At 42.0% G+C, this 16,249-nt stretch overlaps 1 protein-coding gene across 4 annotated transcripts in view; it reads right to left on the reverse strand.

Moving 5' to 3' along the window:
* Window positions 1-4,126: 4,126 nt before the first annotated feature.
* Window positions 4,127-16,249, reverse strand: part of UBR3 (ubiquitin protein ligase E3 component n-recognin 3) — a 93,565-nt gene continuing 81,442 nt past the window's right edge. For all 4 annotated transcript variants that reach the window (XM_083703580.1, XM_083703579.1, XM_083703578.1 and 1 more), the window contains 7 exons: window positions 13,449-13,573; window positions 11,338-11,445; window positions 11,007-11,132; window positions 10,091-10,267; window positions 9,357-9,566; window positions 7,596-7,735; window positions 4,127-6,838 (listed from right to left, as the gene is read on the reverse strand). In XM_083703580.1, the coding sequence (XP_083559706.1) occupies window positions 6,721-6,838; window positions 7,596-7,735; window positions 9,357-9,566; window positions 10,091-10,267; window positions 11,007-11,132; window positions 11,338-11,445; window positions 13,449-13,573 (1,004 nt within the window). In that variant the 3' untranslated portion in view covers window positions 4,127-6,720. The remainder of the gene's footprint in view (window positions 6,839-7,595; window positions 7,736-9,356; window positions 9,567-10,090; window positions 10,268-11,006; window positions 11,133-11,337; window positions 11,446-13,448; window positions 13,574-16,249) is intronic.

A 16,249-nucleotide genomic window follows, 5' to 3' on the forward strand; every position in this document is an offset into this window, starting at 1 on the left:
GTTCTTAACCTGGAAGACTTAAGTACTTAACCTGAGGTACCACTTTAGCTAATAGGGCCTCCTGCTGCCGCCGCGCTGCCAGAGCACGATTTCTGTTCTCATCCTGAAGCAAAGTTCTTAACCCAAGGTACTATTTCTGGGTTAGGGAGTCTGTAACATGAAACGTGATGTAACCTGAAGCGTATGTAACCCGAGGTACCGCTGTAGTTACTTATCTCCTTGGCTTGAGGGTTAGAGAACGCCATACCCTCCAACATTTCTCCGATGAAAATAGGGAAGCAAAAGGACACTCCCGGTTCAAATCAGAAACCTGGATGGCTTCTGTAAATCCTGGACTGTCCCTGGAAAATAGGGACACTTACAGAGGGTCTGTAATGGGAGCATTCCTCAGCTGGCCTTCTCTTTGGCTGAGGCCTAGGAGCTGGCTGGGGTTCCAGTATGGCGGGAGCTATAAACAGGTTTCTTTCCTATTTCTGTAGTGTCTTCCTGAGCCCAGGACATGATGGAAGGAGGGAGATAGTGATCACACCGATTCAACTGATGGGTTCATTTGTTTCCCCCCTTGGTTATTTGTTTATTCTGTACCTATGGGAGTATCTCCCATCTCCCTCACCCGTCCCTCAAGTAGCAAGAGTACCCATAGCTATCGACAGAGCAAATGCAGAGATATTTTAAGAGGCAGAATTTAACACCTCCCGAATTTATTAGGAACAAATGAGATGTGTTGGGAGACACCGGACTGAACCGGCAGGTTCTGTTGTTACAAGGTGACTTATGTATTAGAATTATTCTGAGATATCCAAGAATATTCAGTCGGGGTGGGCAGCTCATGTTCGTCAATACAACCCGTTCCAATATCTTACTTAGTGTTCAAGGTCCATATGTGATGCTCAGAGGACTCAGAAAGGTAAATCACCTAAATTGGGCTAGCTTTCTCCTGTTTATTGTTGCCATGACAACTGCTCTTTGGTATTCAGGACTGCAGCGTGTCTGTTCCTGTTGCATTTTTGGCACACACACACACACAGAGTAGGAAACTGAACAACTAACCGATATGCAGAGTTGGAAGAGTTAAGGGCACAATATCAACAAAAAGGCATTTGTAGAACATAAACAAGAGCTCATACATATAAATTACCCCTACCACCCATTTTGTCTGCAAATTTGCCTTGTTCGGTATTGATTTTGGTCACAAAATCCTGCATGTATTTCCTAACCTTTGTTGCAGCGCTTCAAGGTATGCAAATTGTGAAAACCACTTCTTCACTCGGTTGACAGGGGAAAGTATAGTGCTGATTTCTCACCTTCCACCTGCTTTTGTGTTTGTCTAGGCTACTCTGGCTTGAAGTGTCTGGAAGGTCATTACGATGACATTATAAAGGTAAAGGTAAAGGTACCCCTGCCCGTACGGGCCAGTCTTGACAGACTCTGGGGTTGTGCGCCCATCTCACTCAAGAGGCCAGGGGCCAGCGCTGTCCGGAGACACTTCCGGGTCACGTGGCCAGCGTGACATCGCTGCTCTGGCGAGCCAGAGCCGCACACGGAAACGCCGTTTACCTTCCCGCTGGTGTGCGGTCCCTATTTATCTACTTGCACCCAGAGGTGCTTTCGAACTGCTAGGTTGGCAGGCGCTGGGACCGAGCAGCGGGAGCGCACCCCGCTGCAGGGATTCGAACCGCCGACCTTTCGATCGGCAAGTCCTAGACGCTGAGGCTTTAACCCACAGCGCCACCTGCGTCCACGATGACATTATACCCAGGCACAAATATTTGTGTTATTTTAGCATCTGATCCCAGGAAGTTGTGATCTGACTTGTTTCTTGTAGCAAGTGACTTTACACATACTACTTCGAGGCTTGAAAAATGACGAGTGCAGACTTATTAGAAAGACTCACAATTAAGTCATTTCTGCGTGTAACAAGCTAAGAAGGAATTATATACAGGGCAAATTCTAAGGAAATCTGACAAAGACTGAGGCTTTGGCCAGATTTTAGGGTAAGGTATGCCACAATTAATGGAATCCATGAAGATCCCTTTTCTGTCAATCTTCCAACCTCCATGCCTCTCTAAATCTGGCCATTGGGACTCCACTCAGGTCACACCCTCTGCACAGACCTGCCTTGAACCTTCTTTGTGTTTTTGCCTGGCTGGAATGTGTGCTTGAACTCAGATAATGCTGCTTAATAATAATAATAATAATAATAATAATAATAATAATTATTATTATTATTATTATTTATTTATACCCAGCCCTCCCCAGCCAAGGCCGGGCTCAGGGCGGCTAACAAGCAATAATAAAAATAAGTTGAATGAATACAACTTAAAAACATTAAAATACAACATTAAAATATTGAAATGTAGCCTCATCGCAGGAGGAGAAAGGAAAAGAGGGGGAGGGAATCAAATTGGCTCCAAGCCAAAGGCTAGGCGGAACAACTCTGTCTTACAGGCCCTGCGGAAAGAAATCAGATCCTGCAGGGCCCTGGTCTCATGAGGCAGAGCGTTCCACCAGGCCGGAGCCAGTGATGAAAAGGCCCTGGCTCTGGTTGAAGATAATCTAACTTCCTTAGGGCCCGGGACCACTAGGGTGTTGCTATTTATGGACCTTGAGGCTCTCCGTGGGGCATACCAGGAGAGGCGGTCCCGTAGGTACGAGGGTCCTAGGCCGTGAAGGAGGGCGATAGCATGGATGGCGGATGCAGAGGGGCGTGTGTTAAAACTAGCCTTTCGCTGGGTTAACCACTTTTGCTTCCGGATCCACTCATCACTGGCATGATGTCATGGACTGGTTGGTCACAGAGGAATACTGAGAGGCACCAACTGGGGAACCCTCAGGGGACGAAAGCCCAGAGACCCAGGGGCTGGTGGTGACACAACGGTGAGCGGTAAGAGGAAGACTGGGAAGAGGTGGTGTCGGAAGCTGAAGAGGTCACAGGGCTTTGTGAGCAGAGAGAGTCTGTGGCAGAGAGAAGTCCAGAATCAGCAGTAGAGGCGGAAACAGGAGAGGAGGGAGGCCAAGAAGCAGAGATGAGCCAGTGTGGTGTAGTGATTAAGAGCAGTATAATCTGAGGAACCGGGTTCGCGTCTCTGCTCCTCCACATGCAGCTGCTGGTGACCTTGGTCTAGTCACACTTCTCTGAAGTCTCTCAGCTCCACTCACCTCACAGAGTGTTTGTTGTGGGAGAGGAAGGGAAAGGAGAATGTTAGCCGCTTTGGGACTCCTTCAGGTAGTGATAAAGTGGGATATCAACTCCAAAATCATCTTCTTCTGGTTGGTTAAAGAAGCCAGGGTGTCTGCCCTCCAGTGGCAACCAGCTCCACTCCCCCTTTTCTCCCAGGGCCAGGAGAGGCATGAAGAGGGAGCAACAAAAGCAAGCATGTGTGGCAGTCTCAGATTGCTTGGGAAATACCTGGGAGAGGAGGAGAGTTAGGCAGCTGTGGGAAGAAGGCCTTTAGCCTCCACAACTGCCTCATGGGGCAAGACCTACCGAAGAATGTTGCTGTGCTTCTTAGACCTGTCACTCCTTTGCCGATCCCGTTTTTCGACTAAGGAGTCAACCTCACCCACTCTTGTGTGATTTACTGTGGGCTCACTTCTGACACGCATGGTCCCCTGGCAGGTTGCCTAGAAAGGGATGCAGCCCTCAAGGCTGAAAAAGTTGTCCTCCTCCTGCCTTAAAGGTAAAGGTAAAGGCACCAGTGACCATTAGATCCAGTCGTGACCGACTCTGGGGTTGTGGCGCTCATCTCGCTTTATTGGCCGAGTGAGCCGGCGTACAGCTTCCGGGTCATGTGGCCAGCATGACTAAGCTGCTTCTGGAGAACAAGAGCAATGCACGGAAATGCCGTTTACCTTCCCGCCAGAGCGGTACCTATTTATCTACTTGCACTTTGACGTGCTTTCGAACTGCTAGGTTGGCAGGAGCAGGGACCAAGCAATGGGAGCTCACACCGTCGCGGGGATTCGAACCGCTGACCTTCTGATCAGCAACTCCTAGGCTCTGTGGGTTAACCCACAGTGCCACCCGCATCCCCCTTCCTTAACTGAATGCAAAACACATGTTTGGTGCTTTTTCATGTAAACTTAATATAATATAATACAACAAAAGAAGCCCATGCACACATAATGACAGTAGACTTTTTATTAACATATTTTACAATGTTGATTACGGTATTTTTAGTTTTGCATTTTGATGTGTCAAAGACTGATTCTGTTTCCACAGTAATGTACTGTACTTAAAATGATCGTTCATACAAGATACCACACCAGTACGTCGGAGGAATAGCAGCAGAAGCAGCAGCACACGCACACACACACACCCATTCTAGTTGGACCTGTTATTAATCAAAGTAAGCTTTACAAAGCAGGTTTTCAAAAAGTTATAGGAGTAATCAAAGTTCTAGTTCAGCAGCATGCAGGTATATTTCAAGTAGGATTTCCAAACAAGTGCCTTTTCTTTTTCTTAAAAACTGACCAGTGACTAATTCACCAGTATAAAAATGAACGCCATGAAATCCGAAGATTTTAAGGTTAAGGCTAATAATTTTACTTCACACTCATATACACAATCATAAAACATTCCATTTTAAATAGCACATCTCATTCAGTTTCTGGAGGTTCTTGTTTCCTTTGACATCATCTCTTGTGAAGTTTCAAACCACACAGAGCAAATCCAAGACTCCTGTAATCGCGTTATGCTGGGAAATGTCAGCAGCTTTTCTGCCTGTCCGCTATGCATACAAAATGGCTGGGTACTCATAAATGAGCAATGCAAAAATATTATAGGCAGAATATACGATACAATATTAAAAATGTAGCAATGTTTTGGAAAAGACCCTATTTCAGTTGGTCAATGAAATGCAGGCTCCTAGGTAGAACCCAAATATGTTTGCGTGTGCTTATATATAAATATTCACACGGATAAATTTATATAAATAAAACAGCAAACCATTGCTATGTGTTTTTCTTAAGGTTTTGTAAAAACTTGGTGGCCTATAAGGCTCATCTTGTGAACATCCCCACTTCCATATTATTATTTCCTATCCGAATTTCAGCAGCTGATTTCCTATCAGACGTTTGAAAAGAGAGCAGCTTTCAACTGAATACATGGTTATATGGCTACAACTTTCTTTTTTTTTAATGGTAGTTTACATATATAAACTTCACTTTACAGAAAAAAGCTATGTTAAGTCAAAGGATGCAAGTGTCAGAAATGACCAACAGAAGTGTTAGAAAGAGTCCAACAGCTGTTTGAGTATTATGTGAAAAAGACGAAAAAGGTTTTGGCAGCAAGATAGTATCCATCTGTTTTTCCCCTGCCTGGTTAAAAGTGTGGTATGTGGTGTGTTCCCCACCCATCTTCCCACAATGATGCCCGTTCTTGTGGATTTCAAAGCCATCTAAATAAGTAAGTGTCCTACAGTCCACTATGAGTGGAAGCACATATAAATATATATATATCTCCAGCTTGAAGGACAGCCGCACATGGGTTTCTCCTCTGTGATCCAGTATGATGATCAGCTGTTTCTTTGAGAGGAGGGCTCGATTCAGGCTGCTCCTTGATTCCCCCCCTTCCATTGCAAGCAACTGGATTTTCATGGATTTCCGCTTTTTAAGAAGAGTTCTCTGTGTACAGCCTTGACTGCTCCATGCAGACTGGAGGATAGTTGTAAATATGCCCCAACCCCCATTCAGAGGAGGTGCAATTCTTTTTAACCACTGCCACCTCACAATTTAACTCCCCTACCAAAGTCCCCTTATAAGGGAATTCAAGCAGAAAGGGCAGTGCTTGCTCTATGAATATAATACAAAGATGCTTCTTGAAAGTCATTGGAAAGTCCTCAACTTATGCTTCATTTGCAAGGAACTCAGCAGGACTTTCGCCTTCCCCTTACTGAAACCTACGGCTAGGTGGGAACGAGACAGCAATGATATGCTCGGCTGGGATTGTGATCTACCATTTGGGGGCATCTTACAAAAGTCGTATGTACACAGACCATAAAATGGATGCGTTAGTAGTTACCAGTAAATAAAGCTAACTGAAATGGCAGAGACAGAATACTGTATATGTACTGTATTACATTAAGAGCAGCAAGCTAACTATTTTACAGCTAATTTCACTAATCTCTCTGGAGTATATCTATGAAATTCCTGAGAATGAGTAAGGTTTTCAGTAATGCCTGAAGCTTCTTTCCATAGCTTCGCGGCAGTAAGTGAAATATTCTCTAAAAATCCTTTAGACCAATTTCTATACAATTTCACAAATCAGAAGTGTTACAGCTCTTGTATACTTACAAATACATTATCAATCAAAATCTTAAAGCAACACAAAGAAGGGTAAAGGAGGGGAGCAGTATGTTTAGCAGGTGTGTACTACACATATACAGTGCCTCAGCATACACAACCCCAACCCGGGGCAAAACAAAACGCTCATCCGCCATTTAGTGGCATTTTTAAAGTACAATTTGTGCTTGTTTATTAGTGGATTATACAGCAACAACTATCAAATGAATTTAGATTCCGTACTCGGATTAGGAGGACTAATTGCTTTGTGTTTTTAATTACTGCACGTCTTATTACCAGGACCTGGATAATGCAGGGCTTCGTACAAAGGTGCCGATTCACACCTTCCCCAGGGAAGTGACTGAACTTCCGTTCACTTAAAGCTCATGCCGGTAGCGCTGATAATAAGGGTGATGTTACAGCGGGGTGGTTAGTGACCTACAAACCATTATAATGCGGCCCCCATCTTTTGTTGATGTGGTCAAAGGTGTGCGAAACCCACTGCTGCTCAAGGACTTTGTATCTTTCTTTACATATATAGAGAGGTTTGCCACGCCTGCAGGAAAGAACAAAATAAAAATTAAGATCAATAATTGGTTGAACAGCGGGAATGTCATTTGCTACCTTAAGCACCTGCGTTATGTGATGCAGGAGATGCCCCCAACCAGTCTTTGGGACGCTGCAAGGGCCCCTGATTGCTGCCCCTTCGGACACCCTTAAGTTACCGTATTGGCCTGAATATAAGCCGCACCTGAATATAAGCCAAACCTTTAAAATTTGGGGGGGGAGGGGGGAAGTCACTCCCTTAAAATTCCACAGGCACTCACACCCGTTCCGTTTTACCATATGTCTGTTTCGGCAGCGATATTGCAAAAGCCAGTTTTTGTCAGGTTGTGAATTTAAACCGCAGTTTAGCTTTTCACAGTCAGAATTTTGTGGGGGGGGGGGGAAGAGTGCGGCTTATATTCAGGCCAATACGGTATCCTGCCTCAAGCAGCTTCAGTTAGGTTGACACTGAGAATAGCTTAAATCCTCCTTTTTCAGACAAAGGGGCATGCAGCACCACCCACGTGTGAGTTTTCTTCTTAGCAGGTGCCCTCATATTAGCCCCCCAAAGCCTATTTAACCCCCAGTTTTTTTAAAAAGCTTGGTGATTTGGCCTGGGAGCTTCTGAAGGGGAGGTGTGATATTATTACGTGGAATTGTTTCCCCTGATTTGCCAAACACCTTGGTTACGAGAACAAAACAGTTCAAAAGGAGGGTAGCCCTATGTTAAAAACAGTGCAAATTATCCCGTATTTTAAAAAGCTTACCTGAGATCTCTGTCTTCTTCACCATGTGCATCCAGGTAAACGGAACCCCAAAGGCAAAAGCGATGACCACGAATGATGATGATGACGGATGCGTTGATCAAGAGAAATATGCCTGTTCCAGCACCACAATTTTGCGAGTGCTGAGGTTTTGTTTTGGGAAAGAGGGAAGAGTTCTTTGTGAATGGCTTTATAACGAATGTAATGATCTGCAGCAAAATACATTGGACCCTCCGGATACGAATTAAATTCGTTCCAGGGGTCCGTTCGCAACCTGAAAAGTCTGTAGGCAGAGGCGACGCTTCTGCGAATGTGCGCAAAGTGCACAGAGCGCTTCTGCACATGGCGAAACTCGGAAGTATACACTTGCGTGTTTGCCGTGTTTGTAACCTGAAAGTTACATATCCAGAGTGGTACGTAACTAGCAGGTCCACTGTATAACAAAAATGAGCTCAAAGGATTATAAAGGCTGGAGTTCACCTAATGAATCCTTACCTCTCTTGCCCTGACCTAGCCCCTGTGATCCATGCGACGGTCACCTCCAGACTTGATTATTGTAACTCACTCTACGTGGGGCTGCCCTTGAGACTGTGCCCTTGAGACTGACCCAGAAACTCCAGCGGGTGCAGAATGCTGCAGTGAGATTCCTTACGGGGTCCTAGCCATGGGATCACATTCATCCGGTGCCATACCAGCAGCACTGGCTCCCAGTGGAGTACAGGATTAGGTTTAAGGTGATGGTTTTAACCTTTAAAGCCCTATACGGCCTAGGACCCTCGTACCTACGGGACCGCCTCTCCTGGTATGTCACACGGAGGACCTTACAGTCTTCAAACAAAAACATCTTGGAGGTCCCGGGCCACAGGGAGGTTAGGCTGGCCTCGACCAGAGCCAGGGCTTTTTTGGCTGTGGCCCCGATCTGGTGGAACGCTCTGTCACAAGAGACTAGGGCCCTGCAGGACTTGACATCTTTCCGCAGGGCCTGCAAGACAGAGCTGTTCCACCAGGCCTTTGGCCAAGGCACAGTCTGACCCCCTCCTTTGGTAATCCTCATAGAACTCTAGCCCAATGGTTGCCATTAATTTGATTCTGAATTGATTTTAGAATGAATTGATTTTAGAATGTATTTCAATTAAGTGATTGTGATTTTATGTAAATTGTGCTACTTTTACTGTTGTTAGCCACTCTGAGCCCGGCTTCGACTGGGGAGGGCTCGATATAAATAATTTATTATATTATTATTATTATCAGCAGCAGAAGCTCACACATGGACTTCCTTCCGCTTATGCAATGTGGGTTTCCACCCTTTCTTCCCCTACGAGTCCCTTAAAATTGGCTCTGGTGGGATTGGGAGAACCCTCAAAATGGGGGGACAAATGGGGGATAATTACATCTGGCAAGCTGAAATGCTCCTCTTTTTGGAACAACCGACATAGTGCAACATTTCATTCCTCCCATAGCTTTCCCCTGGGCCTACAGTCCTCTCTACTCAGAGTTTCTGCATGGCCAGGGGTGCTTCATTCATTTCAGTGGGTAGGGCAGTTCTGCACAGAGCCAAACATAGAAAAAACTCTTCTCTTATATAATCTATAGGATACAACCACTAATATGAACGGGGAAACCTTGCAAGAGGCATTCCGTGTGCACTCTAGGCCATCTGCAAGAGATCCCAGGATCACAAAAACCAAGTGGCAGCATTATTAGGCGTGCTTCCTTTCCAAATCGCTTTTGGGAAACAGGTAATGTTTATTACTAGTTTCTTACCAAGACACATTCACAGTAGCTCTGTTGCTTGCAGCAAAGTCCTTTCAAACACACAAAAGTGCCACAGACTAGACAAACGGCAGGGTCTTTAGGAACTTTGGAACAGACTGAACAACTTTTTCTGTGATAGTATTGGAAAATGGTATTATAATTTTCAGGCAGTTGTAGGAGACGTGGCAAGTCCCATTTAGCTTCTTGTATAAGTAAAATCTGGAAGAGATAATGGGGAAATGTGAAAATGTTTCTCCAGAAGTACAGAAGTTAAATTTCATAAATCTTAGTTTTTCAAAAAGTTCCCAGATAAGCAAAACCTTAAGAGAAACTGAAGGGCAAACACACCAATTCTCAGAATTATAATACATCAGAGAGATTACAATATTATCTCTGCAAACCTTTCAGTTTCTGAAATCACTCTTTCAGTTTCCTGTAGCTCCATCTGTAATAATGCCCTTCTATTTCTTTCCAGAAAATGTTTATGGTAAGTTATTCTTTTTGCTTATGGCGGCCATTTCCAATTCAATTAAAATGATTTATTTAAACCATCTATAAAGTTGATTAGCTTCTAGAGAACAATTTGGCAGTACAGTCTGATCAAAAATTTGCTAAAAAGGAAGCTGCTGTGTTGCTACTTTGTAAGAAATAATTTTTTAAAATGATTTTTAAATAGGGTTAAATTTGAAAGTGAAAGCAGAGTACCGTATTAAGCCGCAGCAATTTTTATTTATTTCACCTACCTTTACTTGGGTTGGATGCTTGCCTGCAAATGAAACCAATTCTGAGCACCATTGGGATATTATGTCAAAGGCTGGCACAGGCCAGTCAAGACAAGAGGCACTGGAGAACTCTGATGACTGGAAAGATGGAGGTAATAAACCCAGGCAGTTAGCAAGCACGGTAAATTCTTCGTCTTCCTGTTAAACATAAAAGGAAGAAGAGCCAGATACGTCAGATACAGTGGTACCTCAGGTTAAGTACTTAATTCGTTCCGGAGGTCCATTCTTAACCTGAAACTGTGCACCACTTTAGCTAATGGGACCTCCTGCTGCTGCTGCACCACAGGAGCCCAATTTCTGTTCTTATCCTGAAGCAAAGTTCTTAACCTGAAGCACTATTTCTGGGTTAGCAAAGTATGTAACCTGAAGCGTATGTAACCCGAGGTACCACTGTATAAAAAAAAAAGGAAGCCCAAAGAACAATGCTGTCAGCTTGAGCGCATAAATTCAACTTCATCAGTGGTGTCAAAACTTTTTTCAAAGAGGGCCAGATTTGATGAAGTGAAGTGCCGTGAGGGCCAACCAAAGTTGTTGACCTTTTTTTAGGATTAAAGTTGTTCACCTTTTATAAGGATTTTTAGGATTGTTGAGTTTTTTTGAGGATTGAATGAATAAACCGACCGGTGGACTGCATTAGGCCCTGAAGAAGACTTTGGACATGCCTGAACTTCATGATACAAATTCATACTGTGCCATTATGATAAATACACACACACACACACACACACACACACATGATCAAGTTTAATCTTGCATCTTGGAAATATCGTCAGTATTTTCTCTATACAAGCGCATTTCCTAGATAACGCAGGATGCTTTGTTACAGTGACGTCAAAGATTATTAGAACAGATTAAATGAATCAGTTTTTCATAGTACCTGACAGCTAGGTAGCTCTGCTCCAAAGAGATGGTGCTGAAGAAGGCTGGTAATCCTGAGGAAAGGCAGACAGAACTGCTGCAAATAAGTCTCTATGGAGTGTGGGCACAAAGCGCTTGTGCTGTCCTAAATTAGAGTTTTGAAAAAGAAGAAGAAAATCCGGATTGATTTAACTGAAGAATCAACGGCGCTCTTTGGTAATTCTATTGATAGTTTGCAAACTTAGTAGTGCTACGAATGGTTTGCAAACTAATGCTGATTTCACCCTCATGTATTTAGTAACCGTCAAATTGAGCTACGGTTGACAAACCAAAAAATATATAAACCGTACCATGGCTAGGTCTTCAGTTTCCTCTTGCTCATAGATCTTCCCATTATAGAGTTCACTGATCACGTGACTCAGTAATACTTCCCAAGACTTTTTTGCATTTGACATACTCTGTGATTAAGAAGAAATTTATTAGACAATTAGGAAAATAAGCAAATGCTGTCACTCCAATCCAACAATAGTTCAAATACATGTACGAAATCCCATGTAAATATGGGTTTCCATATTCTGGTATTATTATTATTATTATTATTATTATTATTATTATTAATAATAATAATAATAATAATAATAATAATAATAATAATAATGAATATAAAACAGTATGAAAAAGGGAATTATAAAACAGTACAAGGGAATATACTAAAGCAGCTTAGCAAGTGATTTAGAGAACTAAACTTCCTTAATATATTGCTGTTATAAACATTTAAAGCCAAACCAGATACTTCTAATTTGCTATAACCCTACCCTTTCAGATAGTACATGTCTTTCAGAAGGGCATGAAATAAATCCCTATCCCTAAAATTCCTAACTGGGTTATTTAGAATACCCATTTGCAAAAAGTTTGTTTAATTGCCTTAGTTACCATACTCCAGGATATTTCCATCATAAAACCAACACTGGCCATTTACCCTGTTATTTCACTTTTTCAAGGCGTCCAATGCCACCCCATTTCCATCTTAACACAGTTTTCCTTTAGGTTACAGTGAAAGTTGTTTTACATATCTTTATTCCATTTTTCTCTAAGGTAAGGCTTTCCTTGAGAATGCTCTTTAACAGATCAAAAACTCAATAAAGATTATTTTTAATAATAATAATAATAATTTTGCATTTAATAAGATTTTAGAATAATACAATAGATTGGATGTTATCCAAGGTAAATAATAGCAGGCTATTATTTATCAAATTGACTGTGAAAGAACACAGTGGTTGTAGTTGTATCAACGTCAATTTTACTGTATCTAGTATATAACAACAGAGATGTCTATCTCATTTAGAGAAACAAACTGTGGACATGACACAGAAGTGACTTGGGTTTCATGACATTCTGACAGCTTCTGTAATGGCAGTAGATTAGTGCTGAAGGCTACATATCACAGCCCAATGTCCTAATTTTTGGTGATGCCAGAATCGGGCAAGCATAGAGTTCTGATGATGCAGATGCAAAGAGCTTTTCATGCATCCCGATTGTGCCATTTCTTCTCATTAGGGTGAGAAGGATTGGAACAAAAGGAGAGAAGCACAATCCCTTCAGATCTGTGAAAAGGCCAGTTAACTTTAGGAATAAAGGAAAGGGCAATTCTAAACACTGTTTCTTGTTGACCACTGATGACAGTTCCATGTTGACTCAAAGGGTATCAAATTCTGAGCTCCTATATGGGTGGATGGAATCCTCAACCAGAAATGTTATTTTGAGGGCCAGATTACCAATCAAAGAAGCTGCTCAAGGATACATATAGTCAGATGTTGAAAAACAGATTTGCCCCACTCTCCAAAGACCCATTGTAGAGGCCTCCGGAGAAAGTTCCAAAATGGAGTTAACTTCTGCTCTCTTCAAGTTAAAATGACCCAAATGAGGGCAAATTGTCTAATCCTTAATCCTCTATGTTCTACCTGGATAATCAAGGCTATGTAAAAAATAAAAAAAAACCCAGGAGCAGGGGAAAGGCCAAAGGGCTAAACTTTGTATTGGATATGCCTTGTAAATCATCATGAAGCACCACTGTTGGTTCAATAACTTGCTAAGATTGGTCTCCACAGTGCTCTGCGTGTTTGTCATGGTGGTGAAGTCAGGCAGAGGCAAACCTGTTCTCAAAATACCTGGTTAGCTATCTCAGGCAGAGGAAACCTGACACTTAATATGCTTTGCTGGAAAACATTTCAAAAACTCATCACCACCAAAGCAGGTCTGGGATGGTGAGGAGCTCTTCGTCCTGGTAGACTTGACACTGTCTTTCAATCGAGATGTAAAAAATCTGAACACTTGGGAGAAAATGCAGTATAAAGGTTGCACAGATCTGTATTCCAAAGAGACTAACAGGGCTTAAATGTGCTCAGCTGGATAGAGAGTTGCATCATTAGCAGTCTACTTAGCTTTTCATAAACCAACACACCTTTTTCAGAGCTCCTGAGTTCATCCACGTCATCCTGTCTTCAGCACTGCATTTAACCGAAAGTGCGACAAGAGCTTGTATATACAACAATGTGAAGAGCACCTTTATGATACAGGTAAAGTGTTCTACAAAAGAATGAAAACAGACAATGTCAGTCAAGCATTCTAAATCAGATCTCAATTTTGTATACAGCAATTCTACACTCTACAAATTTGTATTTCCCCCCCCAAAGGAGCCATCCAAAACTTGAAACGCATCAAGTTATATTTTGTAAGGAGCTAAACATACACCAATACATTAAAACCTAAAAGATGCAAGTATTACATTTATCCCTGCTGGTCTGAATCAGTGTTTTATTGCAGCTGTAATGGTTCATTTTATTTATTTTTATGTGTGGTTTTATTGCTTTGTTTTTACTGATGTTAGGTTTCGGACTGTGAGCCACTTTGAGCAAACTGAATAAGATGGGATTTAAATGAATATGTACATTTTCAGAAATGATAGCTTCTGCACTGGACAATTTAACAGGTCTCAAAACAACTATCAAAATCAGGAGGTCATGTTTAAAGAAAGAAAATGAAAACAAGGCCTTCCACTGTAAACCAGTTATCAGCTTTAACTGGAGCACTTAACAATGTGCGCAAACAGAGATGAATGCAACAATATTTAAAATAAATTGAACAAGGGTTTTCTTTTCCTTATCAGGAGTGTTGATAGTGCATGCAATAGGAATGCAAGTAAAATGCAATAGGAAACAAAAATAATAATTTGGGGCTAGCATTTACTGCAGTGGTACAGCTCTACAAACAACCTTGTAGAGAAATGGTCTTTTGCAATATATCCCTCAGGAACTCCACAAACTTTACCAATGCTCTGAAGGCTTTCACTTTCAGCTAAAGCCACTTTTTACAACTCAACATATCCTGCCTGCCTGCCATTAAATGCCACATTAAATGTCATCTGCAGAAAGGCTACAGCTTCGGGAAAGCAGTTTGTCTAGTAAGCAAAACAGGTAAAAAAACGGCTATTTCACAGTTAATCTGGAAATTGACTGCCAATATTCCACTAAAGCTTTATTTGCTCCCCCAAAGAGAAAAAAAAAAGAATGAAAGCCAGCAACTTCAGAACAACTCAGGGAACCTGTACGTTTCCGTTTCCGCAATGGAAAGTAAACACAATGGGCGAACATGGACCAGAACTTCAGGTATTAACCAACTGCTTAACGGTGCCACATCTGCACACAGAACCACATTCAGAGAACAGGTGCTTTTATTTGTAACAGTTGGGTGACTGCATACAATTGTGACTGACTGGCCACTTGATGTTTAAGAGTGCTTATTCCTGTACTTTACACTTTAATGTTAGCCATCAATAAATCAGTCTGATCTCCAGGCTGCACACAATTAATGAATCACAACCACCCTCTCTTAAGCTCAGCACACACATGTTTCTTCATCCCCTCTCAAAGATCCCCCGTCTTCTAAAATGTCTCATGCTCCTACGAATCCTTTTGGATGTGTCAAAAATATTTCTTACCCCTGGGATGCACAGCTGAACTCCCAAGTAAAGCCTTACTGGTCTTACTAAATGCTGAACAGAGCCACGTGGCAACTGCTATGTTCTTTAAAATTACTTCCCTGGCGGTGGTACATGCCGAAAAGGCAGTGGCTTTCTCTTCTACACAGGTCCAAAGCAGACATCATGCTGACTCCAGGTTAACCATAATTAATTTAGAAGTTAGCCTTGGGAACATGGCAGTTCAATGGGCAAGAAATATCATTATCAAGTTTAACCAGCACCACCACACAAAAATCTCTTTTTTACATTTTAAACATGCACCCATTTCCCCCATCTTAATATTCTGAACAAAATTCAGCCAACTAAATATCTTCAACACTGTGCTTAATTCCTTAGTCAAAACAAAAAAAATTCCTTCCAGTAGCACCTTAAAGACCAACTAAGTTAGTTCTTGGTATGAGCTTTCGTGTGCATGCACTTCTGTGTATCTGAAGAAGTGTGCATGCACACGAAAGCTCATACCAAGAACTAACTTAGTTGGTCTTTAAGGTGCTACTGGAAGGAATTTTTTTTGTTTTGACTATGGCAGACCAACACGGCTACCTATCTGTAACTTAATTCCTTAGGTCACACGAAATGTGTATACAACAAAGAAAACTTATAGCCTCTTACTCTTTGAGCCCTTCATGTATAAAACGATGGAACTATTGACTGCACTGACCTCTAACATGATGTTCTCCTACAATCAAAGGCTTAATTTGTGTTTTCTCTTTAGAGGTGGATTCGGATCAAATTTTCCTTTCAGAATGAACAGCCTGAATGGTGTAATGGCATTTACTTTGCTTTAATCAATGCCGGATTGAAAAAAGATAGCCAAGGCCATTCAACAGTTAATAAGTTAGTTAATAGAATTCCCATGGCCTTGCTTGAAGGACAGGAGATGCTATTAGGACACTGCTTATTAAATGCTAATTTTCTCAGAGAATACCATGTAGGTATTTTTAAACAAAAAGGAGCTTTGTTCAAATAACCACCTGACAGACTACATTCCAAAAAAAGGGAAGGGTATAAAACCACCCAAGAAATATCAATCAGATGTGCCTTCCAGGACTAGCAACAGACCTATGTTGTACTTGTAATAGTTAAAATTGGCTTTGCTGCCACATATAAAATGTGCTATTAGGCGCACATTAAAGTACGAAAGATTCTTTCTGTCGGTACCTTGCCAATAAATTCTTTAAGCAGCTAAAGACAACCTGTGATTCTCTTCCGATTTAAGACAC

Source organism: Podarcis gaigeae (assembly GCF_964106915.1).
Source record: "Podarcis gaigeae genome assembly, chromosome: 1".
Classification (NCBI taxonomy): Eukaryota; Metazoa; Chordata; class Lepidosauria; order Squamata; family Lacertidae; genus Podarcis; species Podarcis gaigeae.